This window comes from Sorex fumeus, unplaced genomic scaffold (assembly GCF_029834395.1).
Source record: "Sorex fumeus unplaced genomic scaffold, SorFum_2.1 ptg000043l, whole genome shotgun sequence".
Classification (NCBI taxonomy): domain Eukaryota; kingdom Metazoa; phylum Chordata; class Mammalia; order Eulipotyphla; family Soricidae; genus Sorex; species Sorex fumeus.
The window spans coordinates 42,877,220-42,900,541 of record NW_026606100.1 but is presented as its reverse complement, the minus strand read 5'-3'; the positions used below and the strand labels follow the sequence as shown (position 1 = coordinate 42,900,541).

Sequence of the window (23,322 nt, the reverse complement as noted above, 5' to 3'; positions counted from 1 at the left end):
ATTTTGAGTTTCAGGATTTTCCCATCACCTACAAAACTTATAGGGGGTCAGGAGAGTGTCACGGTGAGGGCACACTGCCCAGGATGCTGCCCCTGTTCTGGGCACCACTCTCGGGGTTAGCTGGTCAACGCGGGCTGAAGAGGAAGGATTCGAATGTTCCGAGCACCTGCTCTGTGCCAACAGCGATGCAGACACCTGCTGTGAGTTGACCTGCTTGGTCCCTATCCACGGGCCTCTATCTTTATTTCATCAATAAAGGGAGTCTGGGGAGCGGGGATGGGCGCTGGCTTGACCCGGGGAGGCGTCACCTGTGGGTGCGGCAGAAACTGGCTCCCAGCCCAGGTGCCAGGGAGACCCTGGCTCCTCACCCGAGATAGCCCAGGTGGGGGCGCCCCGTTCCAGCTGCCGTGACGTCTTAGGATCTGCAGCGGTTTTGTGTTTGCTTTGGAAACAGGAAGAAGACGGGGGCATTAGTTTTCTTCCTCATCTTACCTTGCCCTCCGTCTCGTGACCAGGAGGACTATTTATGGGTGGATCTTTTGATAAGAGGCGTCACAGGATGGGTCTCACCCCACCACCGTCTGCCTGGATTAAGTGCGAGTCGGAGATGGGACTTTGCCCTCGCTGGAATCTATTCCACAGGCAAGCAAAACCATCCCTTTGCTAACGCAAGTGGACCAGAAAAGGAAAAAAAAAAAATCTGTGTCCCTGGCCTGCTCAGGGCTCGACAGAACCACAGAAACCAGAGCTGGGCCAAGCTCTGGCATCTTCAGAGCAAACCTGTCCCTCTTGTGGTTAATCCTCACCCCATCTTCCAGAAACAAAGGCTGGGACCTTTCAGGAAAGCCCCCAAGCAGCTGTCCTGCCCAGAGGACCCAGTTTTTAGGCCACGGATGAGATCCCAAAATCAGACTGAAAAGTTCCAGTCTGCTCTGCCATGTGGCTGATATAGGTACAGCTTTTAAGATCCACATTTAAAAAAAAAAAAAAAAACCTTGGAAAAAATGTCCAGTTCTTAAGGAAAAAAAAAGGCGAGGGGTCGGGGGGAGATTCTCTCCTTTATTTAAAAAAAAGTCTCTCTTAAATAGTATAGCAGGTAGGGGCCTTGCTTTGCATGCAGCCAACCAGGGTTCAATGTCTGTCACCAATATGGTCCCCTGAGTTTGCCAAGAGTGATCCCTGCATGCAGAGCCAGGAGTAAGCCCTGACGTAGGCATGTTCCTTCCCCGCCCCCCCCCCAAAAAAAAAGTCCTGTCCTGTCCTGTCCTCCCCATTGTTCTATCGTGCTTGAGCGGGCCCAGTAACGTCTCCATCGTGAGACTTGTTACTGTGTTTGGCAACTCGAATACATCACGGGTAACTTGCCAGGCTTTGCCATGTGGACGAGATACTCTCGGTAGCTTGCAGGGCTCTCCAAGAGGGGCGGAGGAATCGAACTTGGGTTGCCATGTTGGCTGTGCGCAAGGCAAACGCCCTACCACTGTGCTATCGCTCCAGCCCCCCACAAAAGTATCTCTTAAATATTTTTATCTTTAAAATGTGGGGTTTTTTTTTTTTGGCAGGGATGGGGGGGATACTATCAACAGTGCCACAGCGGTCACCCAGTGCTGGAGATCAAACCCGGAACCCTGTGCTGGCTTTAGAACGACCTCTCTCCCTCTGGTCTGTGGTTCTTTTTCTCCTTTCGCTGCGAAACTAGGGAAGGTAACAGAGCAATTTGAACGGGTTGCTGACGACACCAGGGCGACTGTGTGAATAGGGGTCACTGTCAAACGCCTGCCTGAAACGCCTCTTCTCGCCAGAGTGGCGTAAACACCGTGACACCAAGACCACGGCCACATCTGAGGGTCCCCTCAGGTCCCTTCCACCCCCAATCCACTCTGTCCCGTTTTTATGAATGGGCTCGACCGCACCGAACGGCCTTGTCTCACTGGGCTACAGAGGACAAAGGCACAGGAAGTATACAGGGATGGCTGGTTTCCATCTGCCCCCCCGAGAAACAGCAATACAAACGCCTTCTGGGGCTGGAGTGAGAGCACAACAGGTAGGGCGTTTGCCTTGCAAGCGGCTGACCCAGGTTCAACTCCCAGCATTCCATATGGCCATATGGTCCCCTGAGCACCGCCAAGAGTAATTCCTGAATGCATGAGCCAGGAGTAACCAACCCCTGTGCATTGCTGGGCGTGACCCAAAAAGTTAAAAAAAAAAAAAAAGCCTTCCAGACAGAAAGGACAGAGGTGTGACCTCTGGAGGAATCAGCCTGCGGAATGGAGACATGGAAGCCATCCCACTGGAAGTGAGGTGAGGTGATAGAGACTCTACCCCAGAGACAGGTTGTGAGGTGGGGAGGGACAGAGAACCCCCGGGGAGACCCCTCTGTCCCTGGGAACTGTCCTGAGGCCTTCGCCCTCCCGGGGGCAGGAAGAGAAAAGGGACAGATACCTTTCTGAAGCAGATCCACCATTCCTTGGCAAGTGAGGTCGTTCTTGATGATCACCTCGAAACCCAGGTTGGTGAAGCAGTCATGAAGGGCCTTGGCATCTCTGTCTGTCCCCGTCCGGATGTCCATGCCTGTGGGAATTGAGCAGGTGGTGGCCGGCATTAGTGAGTCTGGGATGGGGGCCGTGGGGTGGCACCATCAGGCTAGGAGCGGCGGCTGTCTAAATGCCATCTAATGGTCACGATTCAGGAGAACAACTGCGACCAGATGCAAACCCAAAGGAGAAGGTCACTAGGCCCATACAAGGGGGAACCTTCTCAGGGTGTGTCTTAGCTCCGCCCAAGGCCACCTCGTGCCCCTGCATTCTTCACCCCGAGGTCCACCACCCACATCAGATAATGCACACGGCAGCCTCTTAAGACTGAAGGCTCCTGGCCTCATGAGCGAGGGGAGAAGGCAGCTGGGATAGAGAAGGGATCACTAAGTCAGTGATGGCTGGAGGGATCGCTCGGGATGGGAGATGTGTGCTGAACGTAGACTAAGGACCAGACATAATGGTCTCGCGCAGCATCTGTACTGCAAACCATAACACCCAAAAGTAGAGAGAGAGTAAGACGGGAATTGGCTGCCATAAGAGGTGGGGGTGGGGTTGAGTGGGGATGCCAGGGGAGATACTGGGGACACTGGTGGTGGAAAATGTACACTTGTAGAGGGATGGGTGTTCGATCATTTTATGGCTGAAACTCTATCATGAAAGTTTTGTAACTGCATCTCACGGTGATTCAATTAAAAAAAAAACAACTGAAGTCTCCCAATTCCCCCACATCACTTTCTCCTGGATGCCTGAGGACCACCTGTGGAGGGTTCAGGTGCCACAGCAGACGGGCCCAGCCAGTTCTTGGGCGAATCTCTAACTCACGTCAACAACCGCAGCAGGAAAGGTGGCAGGTCCCGTGGCACTCACCTGTGTTTTTATCAAAGTTCTTGTTGTTGATGATGATGCACTTGCCCAACTTCTCAAAATTCATGTTATACCGAAATGAAGCATCTGGGTCCGAGTTATCTTTCTCTGACTCCTTCTGGGCATTTTTCTTCTTCTTACTGGGGAGAACAGAAAGTCAGTCCAGCATGGTGTGAGACAATGGGACAAAAATGTCCTTCTTTTTTTAAAAAATGTACTACATTTACATTTTTTTGTGTGTGTATGAAAACTGTTGTAGCACTGTAGCACTGTCATCCCGTAGTTCATCAATTTTGCTCGAGTGGGCACCAGTAACGTCTCCATTTGTCCCTGTCTCATGCTAGTGTAGCCTAATGGCATCTGCTCATTCCAGAAACACAAAGTGAGACTTGTTACAGTTTTTAGCATATCGAATACGCCACGGGGAGCTTGCCAGGCTCTGCCGTGTGGACAGGATACTCTCAGTAGCTTGCCGGGCTCTCCGAGAGGGACGGAGGAATAGAACCTGGGTTGGCCGCGTGCAAGGCAAACGCTCTACCCACTGTGCTATCGCTAGAGCCCGTGAAATACAATTACAGACTGACAAACTTTCATGCTTACGTTTCAATCATACAATGATCGAGCACCCCTCCCTCCACCAGTGCCCATTCTCTACCACCAATGGTCCCAGTATCCCTCCTGCCACCCCCATCCTATCCCCCCCACCCCAATATGTGTGGCAGGCACGTTCCCTTTTACTCTCTCTCTCCCTCTGGGTAAAAACCATCCATTTGATGGTACTCTGAGTGTGAGCGACGTGCGCATGAGATCGGCCCTATCTGTGAGGAAAACGCCGGGGGTGAACGCAGGGCCCCGCCTGATGGTCCAGTCTGAAAGGACCCGTGGACGCCGAAAAGGACAAATGCACACTGACAGTCAGAGCAGTGCTCCTGCCAATAGCCAAGGGGTAGGACACAGCCCAGTGCCCGGCAACCCCTCAATGGACACCTCATCTGCCGTGAGATGTGGTACACATACACCAGGGACCACTCCTGGCTGGGAGGGAAAGAGAGAGACAGACAGACAGAACTTGTGCAACAACGTGGATGGAATGGGAGCGGGACCCAGAAAGCTAGAGAGTCAAAATGCCAATGACTGGGTACTCTCACTAACGCATGGGATCCAGAGAAACGAAACAAAGGAAGAGACAAAATCCCCCCGTGGGATCCAGAATGCAGTGCTGAGGTCTGTGGGGAGGAGGAAGCGGAAAGAAAGGGGGTCCCAGTGTTTGGGTGGGTGGGCAGGCATCGGTGGCAAGGCTTGAACAAGTGTGGCAAAGCACTCCTGAAACACAGGTAGGAAAGGAAATCATTTCAGCTAATGACAAAAACAAAAGCCAGGAGCAGGGGGCAGTGAATGTCCTGGGTTCAAAAGCCACCCTCGCCCTCTGCACAGGAACCCTCCCCCACAGAAATTGGATGTGCACCTTGCTTTCATTCAATCACCCTGAAAGGCGAGCTAAAGTTAAATGGTGAGATGCAGAAACTTGCACAGAACTATCGCAATGAGCTGCGATCCACCCTCAGCGCCCGAGTGATCACACCCGTGTGTGCTCACTGGAGAACTGGCAGAACCCACGAGCACCGAACAGAAGCACCCCCGGGTGTACAGAGCAAAAGAGAGTAGGCATACCTACTGGAAGAGAGATCCCCCGCCCCCACCCCCACACACACATCTGCAGAGTGGGACTCTTTACGGAAAGCCCTAGCAGAAAATAAACCAACGTTTACTGACCAGAGCATGGAAACACGCTTTCTGATCACATCATGCAGTGCCATAAAACCCTAAGGCTGGACCGGCCACCGTCACGCAGATGAATCATAACACGCTTGTCACCAGGTGCGAGAATCCCGGGGCTAAGGGGAGGTCCTGTCCCACAGCTCCATTCCCATAAAGTCATATGAAACCAAATGCCAATATAATATAAAATATAAAGTCAATATAAAACCGAAACCCAAATGCTCCGTATTAGATTCCAGAGGTGGCTTGGCCTCTGCTAGAGGAGGGTGTGGAAGAAAATGAAAGGTTTCTTTTGAGTGGGAACTGGTCGTATTTGGCTTTGTGATTGGGGTGCTGGTTTCGTTGGGGGGGTCAGTAAGTGCTCACCCCTGAGAAGTCAGTAGCCTTCTATGGGTAGTGACATCCAAAGAGCAAAGGGAACTGCAGGTTACAAGGAAGAGAGTCCCTGCCCCACCTCTAAATGCTGCAGGTGACCCAATGTCCGGCCTAAAGACACTGAGGCTAGAATGAGGGGTATTGCCCAGTAGGCAGAGAAACAAAGGACCAGTGAGAATCAGGCTTGCTGACATCCCTCACAGGTGGGCTCCATGAAAGAGAGTTATCTGTTCCTCGTGCTAAGTGAAAATGAGTCAGAAAGAGAGGGACAGACATAGAAGGACTGCTCTCACTTGTGGAATATAAAATAGCATGAGACTGACATCCAAAGATAGTAGACACAAGGGCCAGGAATATTGCCCCAGAGTTGGAAGCTGTCTCATAAGCTGAGGGAGAAGGGAGCTGGAATAGAGAAGGGATCACTAAGTCAATGAGGTTGGAGGAATTGTTTGGGATGGGAGATGTGTGCTGAAAGTTGAAAAAGGGCCAAACGTGATGGCCTCTCAGCATCTGTATTGCAAAACATAATGCCCCAAAGTAGAGAGAGAGTATATGGGGGAAATTGTCTGCCATAGAAGCAGAGGGAGGTTGGAAAGGGGGGGGGTATACTTGGGACATTGGTGGCAGAGAATGTGCACTGGTGGAGGGATGGATGTTTGATCATTGTATGACTAAAACTCAAACATGAAAGTTTTGTAACTGTATCTCACAGTGATTCAATTAAAAAAAAAATGAAAAAGAAAGAAAGAAACCCTCACGGGTTTCCCATTCCCCAAAGCAATGAATGCCTAGAACAAGCAAAACCATGGACCAAGAGCCCTTATGAAGACAGACATCAAAGTCCTTAATAAAATAATAACAAGCCAGACCCAGACATCTATAAATAAGATTATATAGTATGACCAATTACTAATTGTAATTACAGACCAGTGACTGATTACAGGAATACAAGTGCTGTTAAAAAATAAAAAGAAAGAAAGAAAGAAAGAAAGAAAACCCAAATCAATGAATGTAATCTATAATATTAATAGAATAAAGGATAAAAGTCTAATGATCAACCCAAGGGATGCAGGACAAGCATGTTGAGAATATCCAGCCGCCTGTCAGGGCGACGAGACTCAGTGAACGTACATGGATTGCAGTGGAGTGAGGAACCCCAAGGGGCATCTGGGAAAGACCCATGAATTAGTAGCAAGAGCCTTCCCAGACGCTACCCCCCTCCCCCACATGAAAGAAAACCGTGCGGGAAGCACAGCTGGACGGCCACATTCTCTTGCCTGTTGTCCCTACCTCTCGGTCCAGGGTGAACCTCACCCGCAGGCCTGTTCATTCCATTCGTCACTGCACCTGTCGCAACCAGCAGGATAGACACCAAGTCCAGTCTGGCCTCTGCCTCCTGGGCCGCCAAAAGGGAAGGCTCCGTCAGAAGCTCACCAGGTGGCAGGGACGAAGCTCTCTGTCCGGCCAGGAGGGAGCAGGATGAACCCAAGGAAGAAGCAGAGTGGTGGCTCCCCCCACCCCCGGGGAAATCTACCTCCTCTCACTGCCCCGTGTCTGACGACGATGCTTACGGGAGGCCTGACAGACGCACTCCTGAGTGCATCACTGCTGACACAGTAGTTCAGCATCACTGCTGACACAGCACAAGTAAACCTTGTGCATCGCCGGGTATGACCCTCCCCCCCCCGCAAAAAAAAGAAAAAAAAGAGGTGGGGCCCATTTGAAGAATTCTGGTTTTATATTTTGTTTCGTGTCAGCAGTCGGGAGGGGTCCCTGGAGACTCTGCTTCTCTGTTTGAACACTGCTTCCACCCTCACCCTAATCTCAGGAGCTTTCCAACCTCTCTCTAATCTCTGCAGCAGTAACGGCAGTAAACACAGTCCTAGTAAATACCTCTTCCGGTCACTGGCTGCTGTGCACATACTGTCTCCTGTCATCTGTACGACTGTGAGACGTTGGCTCCCGCGTCACGGAGAAAGAGGAAACGAGTGTTTCCAGAATCGTGAAGCCAGTTCAGGCTTCTTGGTGGCCCCAGACCAATAACCTTTCCCAGCCTCTCTGAGTCTCTTCAAGCCCAAGTCCTGGTTTTTTCCTGGAGTTTGGAGCCCTCTGGAGGCCTGTGTGTCCACTGCCCGGACACTCTCAGCCATTGGGTGGGGAGCATTGATCACTGTCCACCCCCCCAGCCGCTACCCCAAGGCCCTGCCTGGCTGTCCCCACACCCTGCAGGGGGATGCCACCAGTTACCCTCATCGAAGTCACAGCCTGCTCTCCACTGGAGGCGGGGAGGGGCGTCTTTGGAGCCCCGACTCACAGACAGCAGGCTGGCTTGCAGCTCCACAAGCTTCTGGAAGATGACGGAGATGTACGGCCCTCCCCGGATGCTCTCAGGTCTCGGCCCTGCTGTTCAGTTGAAAATGCCTTAATTGCACCACCGGGAGGTGGGTCAGTCCCCTCTGCACCGCCAGGCCAGGCACATTCCTCCTGGGGGTGGCGAGTCCCCAGCTGGTCTGGCTGGTCACTGACTCCCCATCAGCACCGGCAGGGGAGGTCAAGTGGGCCCTGGCAGGGTCAGTAGCTAAGGAAGTGAGTCTCCTGGGAATCAGCGGCTGCAGCCAGGCAGGTCGTCAGATACACAGCAGCTCCTGGCCGGGCCAGGGCTGGGGGCTCAGAGGATGGTCGCCCCTGGGCTCAGCACCGCGGGTGTCCTCAGGGTGGCCAGGAGGAAAGAAGGCGGGTGCCCATCCCCAGGGAGGTTCTAAAGGGGCTTTCCCAGCATCCCTGGGGTGGGCTTTGCCTAGAAGGTGCTGGAACCCTGTGAACTGTAGCAACACAGGACTTGGCACAGAGGTGCCCAGGGTTAGTCCTCAACCCGCGAGGTAGCCGAGCACCACAGCCCTCGAGCCCTGGCGGGCAGGAAACACGCACACACAGAGCCTGCCTGCTTCCCACAGCAGGAGGCACCTCAGGGAACCCCGACGTCGGCTCTGTCCTCGCCTATCAGCCCTGCAGACCTGCTCCGAGCTCCTTCTGCAGGGGTTCCACCAAGAGGATGCCCAGCAGCGGGAGAGGAAGCGCATCTCCCGGCCCCACTTCCGCTGGGAGGCTTCATTCGGAGCCAGAGCTCCGGTTGCCCGGGAGGCCTTGTCTAAACACTGGGGGATGGTCCGTTCATGGCTCTGACAACTCAACGGAGGCACCCCCAGGAGTGCCCACTCAAGGACCCAGGCATGGCAGAGGAGCAGGACAGGGGGAAGGTGGTACCTTGTGTCTGCCTCCATCAGCGAACACCCCCGTCTGCGTCAGGACTGGGCTCCAGTCCTGTCCCGTGACGGCAGAAACACTCTACTCTGAAACATGAACAGGGGACAGGCAGGCGCAGCCCGCGGGCCCTCGGGCTGACTCAGCAGTGAGTAGGAGCCGGATTTTTCTATAGACCCATTCACACAGCGGCCAGACACGAGGCCTCCCGGTGACTGCTGACGGGTACAAAGGCCCGGCTCAGGGTCCCGGCCTCCTCTCCCTGTGCAGAGAGTTCAAGAGCAAAAAACTAAACACGCAACCAAATGCTACTAGGTTGTAGCTGGCAACATCCTGTAAGCATGGCCAAGTGTCAGCCAGAGAGCATCAAATAATACACGGTGGTTTTTCTTTTTCTTTTGTCTTTGATCTCAGGCCCGGATTCGATCCCTGGGGGTGTCCCATATGGTTCTGAACCCAGCCCACCAGGAGGAATTCCTGAGTGCAGAGCCAGGAACAAGCGCTGGGTATTGCGGGGTGGGGACCAAAAGCAACCAACCAATCAACCAAACAACCCAAAGAGAAAAAAAAACCCAAAAAACAAAAAAGCGAGATCCTGGGGCTCATCTTCGGCCTGAGCCTGGGCTGACCTTGAGCACCGAACACTTCGACACACCAGTCATGTCCCTCACTGCCGCTTACTGTCACTGTCACTGGCTGTGGCTGCTGTCACAGATGTCACTGATCTACACACCCACCTGCAGTCCTGGGGGAGGCATCTCCTCTGGGAAAGAAAATACCCCAGGGCTGTTTCCCGGTTCCCCAAGTGCCAGTGTGGGCCCGGGCTCTGGCCTCCACCTGGGCACCCTGGCCTGGCCGTGGCCTAAGAAGCAGGATCTTCCTGTCCCCTCTTTGGACCCTCCTCATCCTTCCTTTCTCCGGCACCACCTCCTCAGCACCCCAGGAGCTACTGACTGTAGCTGTTAAAACACCTGGGGTGGGGACCACAGCACCTGGTGGCAAGGGCTGTGTGTGTGTGTGTGTGTGTGTGTGTGTGTGTGTGTGTGTGTGTGTGTGTGTGTGTTGGGGAGCTCCAATCTCCAGCACACTTGGGGGGCACCTGCCTCTGCCCCCAGGCCCCACGGGGTCTCCAAACCTCTGGGTTCAGTAACTCAAACACAAGGTTTCACGCCCCCTGCCCCATCCTGGCACATTTATGTCTCCCTCCAGACCGCCTCTCTCCAATCACCAGAAAGGTGGAACACAAAGCCAGTTCTGAGACGCCAAAGCAAGGACCGAGGCCCCAGGGCATGGCGCTAGGAACAGTGCTGTGCTGCCACCTAGTGGTGACGAGGTGGAAAAGCCCAGGCAGATGGGTAGGGTGGGTGGCTCTCCCCAGCCCAGGCTTTGTGGAGCAAAGGAGACCCCTACAGGCGTCTGCCACAGGGAAGGCTGCCCTCCAGATGCTGGAAATCCTGGGCAGTGTGGGCACTGCAGCTGGGACAGGATGGGTGGCGGCAGGGCTGGGGGCAGCTACACCAGGTCTGAAGGAAACCACCCACCTCTCGGGTCAGGTTGAGGCCACCCCAAATCGCTCAATCAAGCAGAACCAATGGTCCCACGTGACAACTCGGGGCTTGGAAACAAAACCGCAGACGTCCACGTGCCAGCCGTGATGACCCTCCGCTTCATGCCACGGCCCCATCACACTGCCCGGCGCCTGCCACCACTGATAGCCAAATCCCAGAAACCGGTTTGCCGCGAGGTCTCTGCAGTGTGGTACCCTGGACTCCAGTTGCTCCCCTCCACCTGCCCCGTGTCTACCCACCCCCCACCTAGCCCCCCGCACCCCACCCACTCTCACCGGAGAACATCAACAGCCCCCAAATTCAATCCCGATCTGAGCATTCCCGTCTGCAGCTTCTCTCTGGGAGTCACTCGTCGCCCATCTAACGAGTCACAGATTCTTCATGTCACACCCAGTTTTGCCCCGGGCTGGAGACAGTACAGGGACTGAGGAGTGAGTCGCTTGCCCTGGACCTGGCCAAATGTCCTCGGATCCCCAGCACCACAAAGGTCCCCGGAGCACTGTTGGGAGTGATCCCTGAGCACAGAGCTGTGTGCACCCCGAGCTGTGGCCCACCTCCCTCTAGGCCCCAAAGTTTACAGAGTCTAAGATTAAACAGCATTTCCCCCACCAAGTCCAGTGAGTGCAAGAAAACACACAGCACGTCACACATCTGGCCAGGGGCTAATATCCAAGTTACATACTGAGCTAAAAAAATTCAAGCCGTGACAAAAACGCCATCGAGACCTGGAGACATAAGAGGAGCTGGGCAGACACTTCTCCAAAGGGGAGAGGCAGGGACAGGGTGATGCTCATTGCTGAGAAGTAGCTGAGTCCAATAAACTGAGAAGCATCGCCTCAGCCTTATGAGAATGTCCTCTCCCCAAACAGCCAGAAACACGAGAGAAGGATGCACCCAACATGGTGGGGATGCAGATTGTGGCTTCTGTGTGAAAGAGCACGAACACAGTGCAAGGTCAAAAAAGGAATTTCCATTCTCTCTGCAGTTTCCCGGCTAGCTGTAAATCAGCACAGGCACGCTGATTTGAAGGGATGCGGGCATGCCTCTGTTTTCATGATTAGCTCCGTTTACAGAAAAGGAGTGGGTACAGGAGATATGACATAGATCCACAGTGGAATACTAGGCAGCTCTGAGCGAGGAAGTTCTGTTTTCTGTCACAACCTGGATAGAACCAGGCAGATCACGCTGAGCAACCTAAGTCAGAAGGTGAATGACAAACAACTAGGACCTCACCCTCATGTGGTGCATAAAGGAACAAAAGCAGGGAACACAGTGTCCGGTGAAACCACCCCTATGGTCAGAGCGTGGTTGAGAACATCAAGGGATAGGGATGGGTGCGAGGGTCCTGTGTATTACTGGGGAGAGACAGTGGCACTTTGGTGGGGGACCTGATAATGGCAACACCATGCCCCCCAAAATATTAGGACTGAATCTCTTTTAAACCAACATGACCATGATTAAAGTTTGAAAATTATCACTGTATCACTGTCATCCTGTTGTTCATCGATTACCTCGAGCAGGCCCCAATAACGTCTCCTTCATCCTAGCCCTGAGATTTTAAAAAGTGCCATATTCGAGGCTCTTTCAGGGTCAGGAGAATGAGACCCATCTTTGTTACTGGTTTTTGGCATATTGAATACACCACAGGGAGTTTGCCAGACTCTGCTGTGCAGGCAGGATACTTTTGGTAGCCTGCCAGGTTCTCCAGACTAAGAACTAGATAATAAGATGTGACGTGGCCACAAATGTGGCCGCGCACTTCTGGGAGGAGGGTTTTATAGCCTCTGGGTCTTGGCTGTTAATAGGATTACACGATGCCAGAGGCAGCTGGTGGGTGTAACGCCTACATACTGGAAGATGAGAATATTACCAAAAAATAAAAGGCATTGACCCAAACTAATTTTCATTATTATTGTCTGGGGGCCACACCTGACAGTGCTCAGGCCTTACTCCTGGCTATATGGGAGACTGTATGTGGTGTCTTGGATGGAATCTAGACTGACCACACACAAGGCAGGTGCCCTACCAGCTGTACTATCTCTCCGGCCCCTTGTTTTGTCTCTCAGGCTTCTGGAGCTTACCACATTGCCTCCATGGAGAAGAACAGGCTTAAGTAACAGTGCTTGGAGAAGTTTTGAGAATGCTTTCTTGGTGTACCTTTCAGAACTGGAAAACCATGGATTTGAGTAATGATTCCCTTTGTAAGACAGGTGATGTTCAGTTCTTTACTTCAATCCACTTGAAGCAGGACCTCACTGAGCTGCCATTTCTGATGGCCAAAGGTATCAAAGAATTAACTGCTGTGATTAAAACAGAACTCCTGTCAGCCCCACATTGACTCATGGTTTCTCTGTGATTTTAGCTGTGAAGAGGGAAAAAAGGAGATCCCGAACTTGTTCTTTTCCCAGCAACAAGTCTTATGTGTCCGTTGAATAATGAACTAACCTTGGGGGATGTGGTGCCGCCAGCAGGTCAACCCTGTACCTGTGGGATGAGTGCATCAGCAGCTTGATCGTGACTTCCGGCTTCCCGATACCCCAAAGTTGCCGCTGTGCCTCTGGCTATACCTCAACAACTTGGGACCAAGTTTCCCCAAAAATTAAGTAGCCCAAAGTCAGCTATGTGGGAGCCCACAAACCACCTCTGGCTAAACTAAACAAGTTCATTTACCGGCCTTGCTCCAGAGATCCAAAAACAAATCTCAAAATAGGTCAAAACCCACAGTTAAAGGGGGTATGATGCCGCCAGCAGGTTAATCTGTACCTGTGAGGCGAGTGCATCAGCAGCCTGATGGCACCGTCAGACTTTCAGATACCCCAAAATTGCTGCTCTGCCTTTGGCCAGACCCCAAAAACTTGGGGCAAAGTTTACCAAGAAAGTCACAGATCACAGATCATCCTGTTATTCGTCGATTGCCTCGAGCAGGCCCCAGTAACGTCTCCTTCATCCTAGCCCTGAGATTATATTCAAGGCTCTTTAGGAGAATGAGACCCATAATGTAGCCTGCCCACACGGCAGAGTCTGGCAAACTCCCCGTGGCGTACCCAATATGCCAAATACCAGTAACCAAGAAAGTAAACGGCCAAAAGTTAGGTAAGTGGGAGACACAACCACAAACCACCTCTGGCTCAGCTATATAATTGGAGGCATGGCCTCTCTGGTTCCTAATCGAACTCTTTAACGGCCATGATCCCAGAGACTCAGAAACAAATCTAGAAACCCAATGGCTTTTGACAGAAATGCATCCGGTCCCTGCAGTAGGTTACTGGCACCGGGCCACCCCAGCTGGGAACAGGTTTCGTGCCTTGGCCTGTTCCCCTTGGTGGCCCGGTGACCACCATCCTCCAGAGGCCACTGGACAGTCAGGTTTGGGCCTGCAGTGACGAGACACGGGGGGCCTCACCAGATGGTGGTGGAACCGGCCCTTTCCTCCCCATCCCAGCAAGACCCCGAGTCGCCGCCTACAAACGGCCTCTCTGGATCCTGATCAAGCTGATTAATGGCCATGATACCGGAGACTCAGAAACAAATCTTGAAACCCAGCAGCTTTTGGTAGAAATGCATCTGGACCACATACAAGGTGGCCGCCGCCTCAGAGCTTATTGGACAGCCAGGTATGAGCCGGCGGTGACGGGGCAACTGCAGTCTCATGGGAAGGGGGATGGTACCGGCTCATCCTTCATGCCCTACCGAGGTCACGAGTTGCTCTCTGGCACGAGCAGCTCTCTGGCACGGCCATGGCTCCAGAGGCAAAAAGACTTAATCCGGAGCCTGGCAGCTTGCGGCAGAAAAGTGAATGGACCATGCGTCAAACTACGTGCCATGCTTCCCCAGGAGGGAAAGGGTGTTGTTCCTTTCCGCCTTCCCCCTCCCCCCCCCCCCCCCCCCCCCCGCCAGCAGAAAGGTGGCCGCTGCCTCAGAGCTTATAGGAAAGCCAGGTATGAGCTGGCGGTGACGGGGCAACTGCAGTCTCATGGGAAGGGGGGCAGTACCGGCTAGTCCTTCACACCCTACTGAGGTCACGAGTTGCCCCCCACGAGCGGGTCTCCAGCACAGCCATAACACCAGATGCACAGAAACCAATCTCTTAATTATCTGGCTCTTTGCAGAAATCCAAAATCATTATATGATTATATGATTCTCAAAACCAGCTATAGAAAACAAAGTATTTCACAATGCCTTTTCAGCAATTCTGATTGTTGGGGGGAGCGGGGGAATTCTAAACAATAATGGTGCATCTTTTGTCGAAATAATGAATGTAATCAGTGTAGAGAAGAGTTAAGTGGAAATCATCTGCCTCACAGGCGTTGGGAGGGGTGGGAAGGGGGGGTATATTGGGGTTCTTGGTGGTGAAAAATGAGTACTGGTGAAGGGAGAGGTATTTGATCATTGTATGACCGAGACTTAAACCTGAAAGCTTAGTGACTTTTCCCACAGTGATTCAATAAATAAATGAGAAGAAAAAAGTAAACAAAACTATGAAAAAAAAAGTAAGGTGGAGTTCATGACCAATTCAATCAGCTAATCAGTGGCTGAATAAATAGCAGTACTCCTACATAAAAAAAAAGAATCCACAGTTAATCTAGGACCCATGCAAGGCTGAACAGACACAGGGGACGGGGTGGGGGTGGGGAGGGGGTGTGTAAAGCAGAGCCCCAGAGGCCACTTGCTTCCACAATTCCAAAGCACTGCCATACCGCGGGCCGGACTCTCCTGTCTCAGGATAGACCTCACCGAGATAGAATAATCTGTTGAAAATTTGTATATATATATATATATATATATATATATATATATATATGCATTTTGTGACTGAAATGTCCAGGCTTTCTCGGGCCGGGATGGGCTACCTCATTCCTCCACCTCCCCGACTCCCAGAAGCCTCGGCAGTCACGGCCACGCCCCAAAGCTGCCACCCAGTTAAAAAGCTACTCCAGCATTACCTTCCCAATAAAAATACGGAACTCCCTTAACAAATACGATGACCTCTTAGTACCTATATTGTCACTGTCACTGTCCTCCCGTTGTTCATCGATTTGTTCGAGTGGGCCCAGTAATATTGTGGGACTTGTTACTATGTTTGGCATATCGAATATGTCATGGGTAGCTTGCCAGGCTTTGCCGTGCGGGCGAGATACTCTCGGTAGCTGGCTGGGCTCTCCGAGAGGGGTGGAGGAATCGAACTCGGGCAGGCCATGTTGGCTGCGTGCAAGGCAAAAGCCCTACCCGCTGTGCTATTGCTCCAGCCCTATATTGCAAACCATAATACACAAAAGGAAAAGGAGAGAGAGAAAGAAGAAAAGTGCCTCCCATAGAGGTAGGCTGGGGGTAAGGGGTAAGGGGTAGGGTGTTGGGGGTGTTGGGAGGGAAACAGGAGACACTGGTGGTGAGAAATGTGCACTGGTGGGGGGATGAGTGTTGGACCACTCTAAGACTGAAACCCAACCATGAACAGCTTTGTAATGGTCTATCTAACAGGTATTCAATAAAAAGTTAAAAAAAAAAAAGTAAAAAGTAATGTGGAGTTCATGGCTGCCTTAGCTATATTAATCAGTGGCTGAATAAATATCATACTCCTATATTAAAATCATGATCACGATCATCCTTTTGTTCGTTGATTGCCTTGAGCAGGTCCCAGTAACGTCTATTTGTCCTAGCCCTGAGATTTCAAAAAATGCCATATTCAAGGCTCTTTCAGGATTAGGAGAATGAGACCCATCACTGTTATTAGTATTTGGCATATTGGGTACGCCAAGGGGAGTTTGCCAGACTCTGCCGTGTGGGCAGGTTACATTCAGTAGCCTGCCAGGTTGTCCAAAGTAGGAATGAGATAGTAAGATGCTGGGTTTTAGTCTCTGGATCTTAGCCGTTGATGGGATTATATGGTGCTGGGGGTCAGATGGTGGGTGTGATTGTGACCCCGCCTACTGGAAGATGGAGGATCTGGGTGGAGGATGCTCAGCCCCGATCCAGGCAGGCTTGGAGATCTCGAAATAAATATCGCACTCCTACATTAAAATAAATTTAAAAAATTTGAACTCACCTTGTGAAGCCCATCCTTCCTATTGTGATTTATAATTTCAATGTAATTTTTGCTTCATGACTTTTTTTTCTTTTGAGGGTAGGGGGGAAATGTCATACCCAGGGATGCTCAGGAATTACCCTAGTTCTGCACTCAGGAATCACTCCTAGTGGTGCTCAGAGGGGACCATATGGGATGCCAGAGATCAAACCCAGTTAGGAAGCATGTAAGGCAAATGGCTTATCTGCTGTACTATCACTCTGGCCCCTTTATGATTAATTTGATGAATCACAATAGGATAACACAAATGATTTATCCATAGTTATTTGCTTAGATCAAATGAGAATTTTTAGTAATCAAAGCACTAACTAATTTTAGGAAAGAAGAACAGTAACGTACTGTAGAATACCCCTATCTTAAAAAACGTCTCAAAACTTACGAGATACATTCTAGGGAGGTGTAAGATGAGATCAGGTAAGTTGTTCAACAAACAATCACATTGAGGAAAATGTGCAAGGGAACAGAAATTAAAAAATAGAGTTCAGAAAGGAAAGAAACACCACCTACATTGTATCTGTGAGAAAGGTCCACACCTCTTATGAATGGATAGAGGAGGTCATTAACTCACTGTGCACTTTGCAGATTTCACAGGGCACATTTAAAGACATTATTCAGGGGCCAAAGTCCCAGGATAGGTGGCCGGGTCTTGCCCTGCACAGCCTGGTCACCACGTATGATCACTGAGCCCTGCAGGAGTGATCCGTGTGCAGAACCAGAACAAACACCTTGAGCACCACCAGAAATGGCAACCCCCAGAAGAAAAGAAAAAATAGAAATGATTTGACAATGTCAAATATTTACAACACACTCTTCACTTTCTTAATTTCTGGTTGGGACACCAAAGGGCTGGTCTCCCCAGACTTATGAAATGACTACTGAAAGATTCCATTGCTCGTTTGCTCAGACTCTGGTGCTCTGATTAACCCAGATACCCTGGGAGCCGGGAAGTGGGAGCTGTCACCACAACTGGGACAGCTCCCTGGTAGGAGGGAGAATGCTGTCTGACAACTCACTGGGGCAGTCGAGCAAACCCGTGTTCTCAGGGGCTGGGGGTGAATCCCCAGCACTAAACGGCCAGTCGGTACAACACCCAATGCAGAGGACTTTGGATGCAGGATGAGTGGTTGTCCCCCATCCTATCTGACACGACCCCTGCTGTCCCTGGGGGGCCGTGGCGGGTACCACGGGCGGCTCAGCACCCGTTCTCAGGAGCATAGTGGGGTGCCTCTCCCCGTCTCCTGCACCTCCCAGCGGGGCTGGCTTTGGAGACTCAAGTCTGGACCCAAGAACTGCCCCCACCTCCAGCCAGAAAGGCTCTGAAGCCCCTCAAACCCCAGCGAGGGAAAAGCGGGACCCCTTCCTCAACGGCAGGCCCACGAAAGGGGGGTCCCGCCCAGGTCCAAAGCTCCACGCTGCCACACGGCACCTGCTGTCGGAGACGAGCTGTACAGCCTCTTCCTGCCTCTGTTTCCCCACTTGTCAAAGGTCACTGACTCACACCTCCTCCTGGCTGACGGGTGGGGAGTGGCCAAGGAGCCAAGAGTTGAATCAGTGAAACGAAAACAAATACAAGGAAAGGGACGAGCCAGACCTTGAAGGGGGGTGAGGTGAGGGCCTCAAGAAAGGGAAACGGTGGGGGGGCTCAGCCAACAGGATGCGTCTGTGCTAGGGAACCGCAGTGCGACCATGCGCAGGGCGGCAGGAAGACCCCAGGTCTGTGTGTGGGCACCGTGGGGGCCCCGTCTGAGAGCTCCCGGAGGCAGGCGTGGGGGGGCCCCATGGAAGGAGGAGACTTACTTGAAAAATGACGCTACGAAAGAGGAGCGGTCTGGCCTCGCGTCTGTCGTGTCTTCGTCTGTGCTCTCTGCGTCCCCGGCTCCCTCGTCCACAGGGAGGTCCTGGTCATCGGCCATCTGCAAGGAGGCAAGGACCCCGGGAGGTCAGCGCCAGCGGCACCTCGGCCAGATGCTCTTGTCAGAACATACCCGGTGGGGCTCGGGGCTGACTCCTGACTCTGTGCTCGGGGATCACTCCAGGCCCACCTAGGGGCTGGGGGAGTGGACGGACGCGATGCCATGCTGGGTACCAGGCAAGAGCCTCACCTGCTGTGGTACGGTCTTTCCGTATCCCCACGCACTAATTTATTTTCTTTGTGGCTTTCGGGGGTCACACCTGGCGAGGCTTAAGGGTTATTCCAGGGATCACTCCTGCTGGTGCTCAGGTGACAATATGGAATGTGGGGAATCAAATCTGGGTCGGCTGCGTGCAAGGCAAACGCCCTTCCTGCTGTCCGATAATTTTTGATGCTAATCACAAGGGGACGCAGTTTCTCTCTGTCTACAGACGAGCAGGCTTGTCAGTGCAGCCGCCAAACTGTACCATCCAGACAAAGGCGGCAGGGCGGAGTCCCTGTCCCCATGCCAGAGCACAGGACAGCAAGGGAACAAGCCAGAGGCCTCAGGGGCCCCAACACCTCTCGGGGGAGCAATGCAGGGTCATTGTGGCCCGGAAAATGGGACAGGTCCTGACTCCCTGCTCATCCTACTACTGGCCCTCACTCCAGCCCAGATCCGAGATGGTGGTCACCCACGGTCTCAAGCATCTTCCATTTCAGGTGACCGCATGCGAAGTTGGATTTCCGTCCCGTTATTTTGCTACTCGGTACATTCCTGATTCCACAAGAACCAGGAGGCGCCTCCGAGTTTCATGAATCCTGGGATTCTCTGGGGCCCCGTCAGCAGGGACAGCAGACTGTGGCTGGCCGGCCGGCCGCCGCCCAACACAGGAAGTCAGGCATCTGTGCCGTGTCCCACCACTGATCTCTGCCAGGACCAGAATGGGGTGACCGTGACGGACACAAAACCTAAAATACGGACACTACAGCACTTGCCGGAGATGGGCTCGGCCCGGCTCCAGAACTGGCCACCCACGGGCCCTTCCCTGCCCGCCTGCGACTCCCTTTCCCTTAAGCAGGTGAAGGGCAGGAACAGAAACCACCTGATGGGAAAGATCGCTGAGTGGCGCTGTTACTTCACCTTATCTTCTCCAGGCTATCACTATTATAATCGTCCTTATGGGCGAGACAGCCCCGCCCTCCCGCCCTGCCTTTTTCCAGAAAAGGAGTCGGGGCTGAACTAGGCTGATATGTGTCCCGGTCACACAGTCAGGAAGTAGACTTGGATCTGTCCAGCACTGCAAAGGCCCCACAGCCCTGCCCCCCTTGGATCCCAGCAACCTTCCCAGAGCCTCTGGGCAACCCCACGCCCACCTTTGCTCCAGGGAACTGCCCTCACCTCTGCAGGGAGGGGCTCCCGGACTTCTCTCTCACTTCCTACTTCTCACCTCCACTCTGCCCTCTCGGCGGCTGGCATCTGCTGACTGCTCAGGGCATGCCCACAAGGACGCCTGGGACAGGGGACGCCCGGAGGCAGCACTGTGGTCAGCAGGCCCAGGATACATTCCTGGGCACACAAGGCTGTCCACAGCCCTTGACCCCGTTGCATCGAACTACACACACGGCTGGTTTAGAATCTCCAGTGGGGCCCCTCAAGTATGGCCAGTCCTGCACACCCTACACACACACACACACACACACACACACACACACACACACACACACACGAAAGAATTCAACAGTGAACAAGGAAACAAACAACCCAAAGGAAGCCGGACAGCTGAAGGCCAAGCCGCTGCCCAGCCCCTTCTCTGATGTCCAGCTTCACTTCCGTCCCCGGAAGGAGCTGCCAAGGGAACCCTCTGAGACCCCGAATCTGGAGGTTCTCATCTCTGAGCAAGTGAAGAGCGGGTCACTGTTGGAAGAGAGGATCCGCAGCCTGGAGGCTCACCCGGGGATGCCCCCACACCCACCTGTCCACGTGGGGTGCAGGGAGACGTGGAGCCGGACAGACACGAGATACTGACTGATGTAGGCAGGTAGATGAGGGAAGGTCCCGCGCCACACACACACACACACACACACACACACACACACACACACACACGATGGCAATGAAGTTCCCGGGAAGTAGTAAAGTCACCAGTCCCAAGTCTAACCCACCTGGCAGATACAGAAAGCAAAACCTGGTAAGACCTTCTCTAACAGCCGACTCTGAGGAGACTGGACCCCTCCCTACAGAAAGGCCCTGAAGGAAATGACTGAGAACCGTCAATTCCCTCCTTTAATCCGCTGAACCCTCAGCTAGACCCACCCTCCAGGAAAAAGGTCAAGAAAAGGCTGTTCAAAGAACGCCTTGGAAACAACCTTTGCCACAGACTTTTTTTTTTCTTTGTGGGTCACACCCAGCAATGCTCAGGGTTTACTCCCAGCTCAGCACTCCGGAATTACTCCTGGAGGTGCTGGGGGGGGGGGGGGGAGGGCATATGAGATGCTGGGAATCAAACCCAGGTTGGCCACGTGCAAGGCAAACGCCCTACCGGCTGTGCTATCGCTCCAGCCCCAGTAACAGCCTCTTACCTAGCCAGAAAGTCCCACCTGGGGAAGCTTGGGAAAACCCTATAAAGGCCACCTTGAGCAAAGGAAGGGCACGCATATGCTGCCAGAGCCCATGTACTGCTTGTGCCCATGTGGCTGAGCACATGTGTCGCCTGCATCTCCCCTCGAGATGTGGACTTTCATGCTTCCACATCTAATGCTGGGATATACATAGGGACTGGGGTGCAGAGAGCAGTCTTCAGAGGGCCAGGAGACAGCACAACGGGGCCTCACATCCTCAGCCCATCTCTCTTCACGTCTCGGGTGACTCGGGGTGCGAGCCACGCCACGTGCTCCCCACCTCCAGGGGCTGGAACGTGCTAAGTCCACAGCAGTCCACAGAACCGTGTCCTGTTCCACGACCCACAGGTGCCTGAACAAAGTGCCGAGAAGGGCAGTGGAAGGCGCCCCCAGAGAACCCAGGAGGCGAGGGGTCTCGGTCACCACCACACCACCACCACCACCAACACTGGCAGGGTTCTGTTTGGGTTTGAGTCACTTCCGGCATGAGCTGGAAGCACAGTTTCCTCATGTGGGAAACGTGAAAACCCGGAGGTGGCTGAGGATGGAGCAAGAGACCCAGGCCACGCTGCCTTTGGAGTGCCCCCAGGACAGGCCCTGAACTCAGGAAAGGAACTTTCAAATACTTGCCTTCCCTGGTGTTGTTTTATGTTATGGGGTTGGAGCGATAGCGCAGTGGGTAGGGCATTTGCCTTGCACGCGGCCAACCTGGCTGACCCAGGTTCGATTCCTCTGCCTGTCTCGGAGAGCCCGGCAAGCTACTGAGAGTATCTCGCCCGCACAGCAAAGCCTGGCAAGCTCCCCGTGATGTATTTGATATGCCAAACACAGTAACAAGTGTCACAACGGAGACGTTACTGGGCCCGCTAGAGCAAATCGATGAACAACGGGAGGACAGTGACAGTAACCGAGGGGGGGGCGGTGCAGAGGGGCTCGGGCTTACTCCCTGCTGTGTGCTGGGGGCTTTCTTCCTGGTGATGCTCAGGGGGCCACAGTGAGTGTAGTCTCACCTCCTGAGACCCCTCTCAGCCCTCCCCCCGCAATTCTGAAATCTTATCTCTATTTCAAACAGCTCAAGCAGCAGCCTGAGAAAAAACTGGGGTGTGATTATCTAATAAACACACACACTAAGCCTGTGCAGGGTTGGGGCGAAGGGCAACTGGAGGAGAAAAACCATTTCCGGCTATTGTCTGAGGTTGGTTCTCCCACCCCCCTCCCCCGTGGGGATGTAAGGGGGGCATGAATCACCGCAGCTGTGTCCCCCAACCCCAAAGGCACAATGCAGTGGGGAACCCCGTCTCCTCCGAAACAGTCTCCCTCGGGGGCTCTGAGACACCCTCAGCACCGGAATGAGTGGGGCTGGGCTGTCCACTCAGCTGCCCCTCTACTGGGGTGGGGGTGGGGGGTCGGGTGGAGTTTCAGGGCACATTCTGGGCTTCTTGGAAGAGGCTGAGGCTACGCTTCAAGCCAAACAGCTCCCGGAAGGCACAGGCGGCGGGTAACCCCGGGCCTGCTTGCGGGTACTGGGGCGGAAGGCCGGGGTGCAGGACCCCCAAGCCCACCTGGCAATAATGCTCAGAGTCACCTACAAGGGCTCCTATATCCCCCCCCCCAAAAAAGGGTAGGGCTGAATCTAACGGGATCCTAGTAGTTAGAGAGTGGTCCCCGCCCGTCACTTCCTAGGTGGGTCGAAAGGGCCCTGGACCCCGGTGCCCCGGCGGTGCCCACGGCGCTGCTCGCCACGTCCCCTCCTTCGCGTGGCCGGAGCATCCCCGGGACAGAGCGAGGAGACTGACTGGTGCTGCAGCAGGGTGTCAGCACCCCCTACGGCAAATTTCCTCTTCCCGCTGATTCCTCCCGCCCGCCGGCCGGCCGGCCGGGCAGCGCGGCCAGGGGGCGTGGAGAACCTTCTCGACGTAGCCGCCCCCGGCGGGCCCGGGGCCCAGCATCCCCGGGAGGGAGGGTGGGATCGGAGGGGGCAGGGCCCGAGTTACCGTTCCCGGGGGGTCCTGGCAGTTGGAGGGGGCGAGCAGGTCCGCGCAGCGGCGCCGTCCGACGGTCACTCTGCGCCGTGTCGAAGCGAAAGTAAAAGGGCCCCGGGCAGGGGGCGGAGCCGCCTCCGACGGACGCCGAAGGGGCGGGGGCGGGCGCGGCGTGGGGGCGGCCCAGTGGGCCCCGCCTCCAGGGGGCGCCCTGCACCCGGTGGGCCGCGGGCACAGCCTCCGGGGGGCGCCCTCGGGGGGTGGGCCGCGGGCATCACGTCCCGGGGGTCGCCCCCTGCGGGGTAGGCCCCGGGGCCCTGACTCCTGGGGGTCGCCCTGCAAACGGGTGGGCCGCGGTCCC

General features: G+C 53.9%; 1 protein-coding gene across 1 annotated transcript in view; it reads right to left on the bottom strand.

Annotated features, from left to right (window-relative positions):
• CASP7 (caspase 7) overlaps nt 1-23,064 on the bottom strand; it is a 28,784-nt gene extending 5,720 nt beyond the window's left edge. The window contains exons 1-4 of the mRNA XM_056120779.1: nt 22,974-23,064; nt 18,264-18,379; nt 3,405-3,541; nt 2,443-2,571 (exon numbers count right to left, since the gene is read on the bottom strand). Of these exons, the coding sequence (XP_055976754.1) occupies nt 2,443-2,571; nt 3,405-3,541; nt 18,264-18,379 (382 nt within the window). The 5' untranslated portion in view covers nt 22,974-23,064. The remainder of the gene's footprint in view (nt 1-2,442; nt 2,572-3,404; nt 3,542-18,263; nt 18,380-22,973) is intronic.
• Between the last annotated feature and the right edge of the window lie 258 nt (nt 23,065-23,322).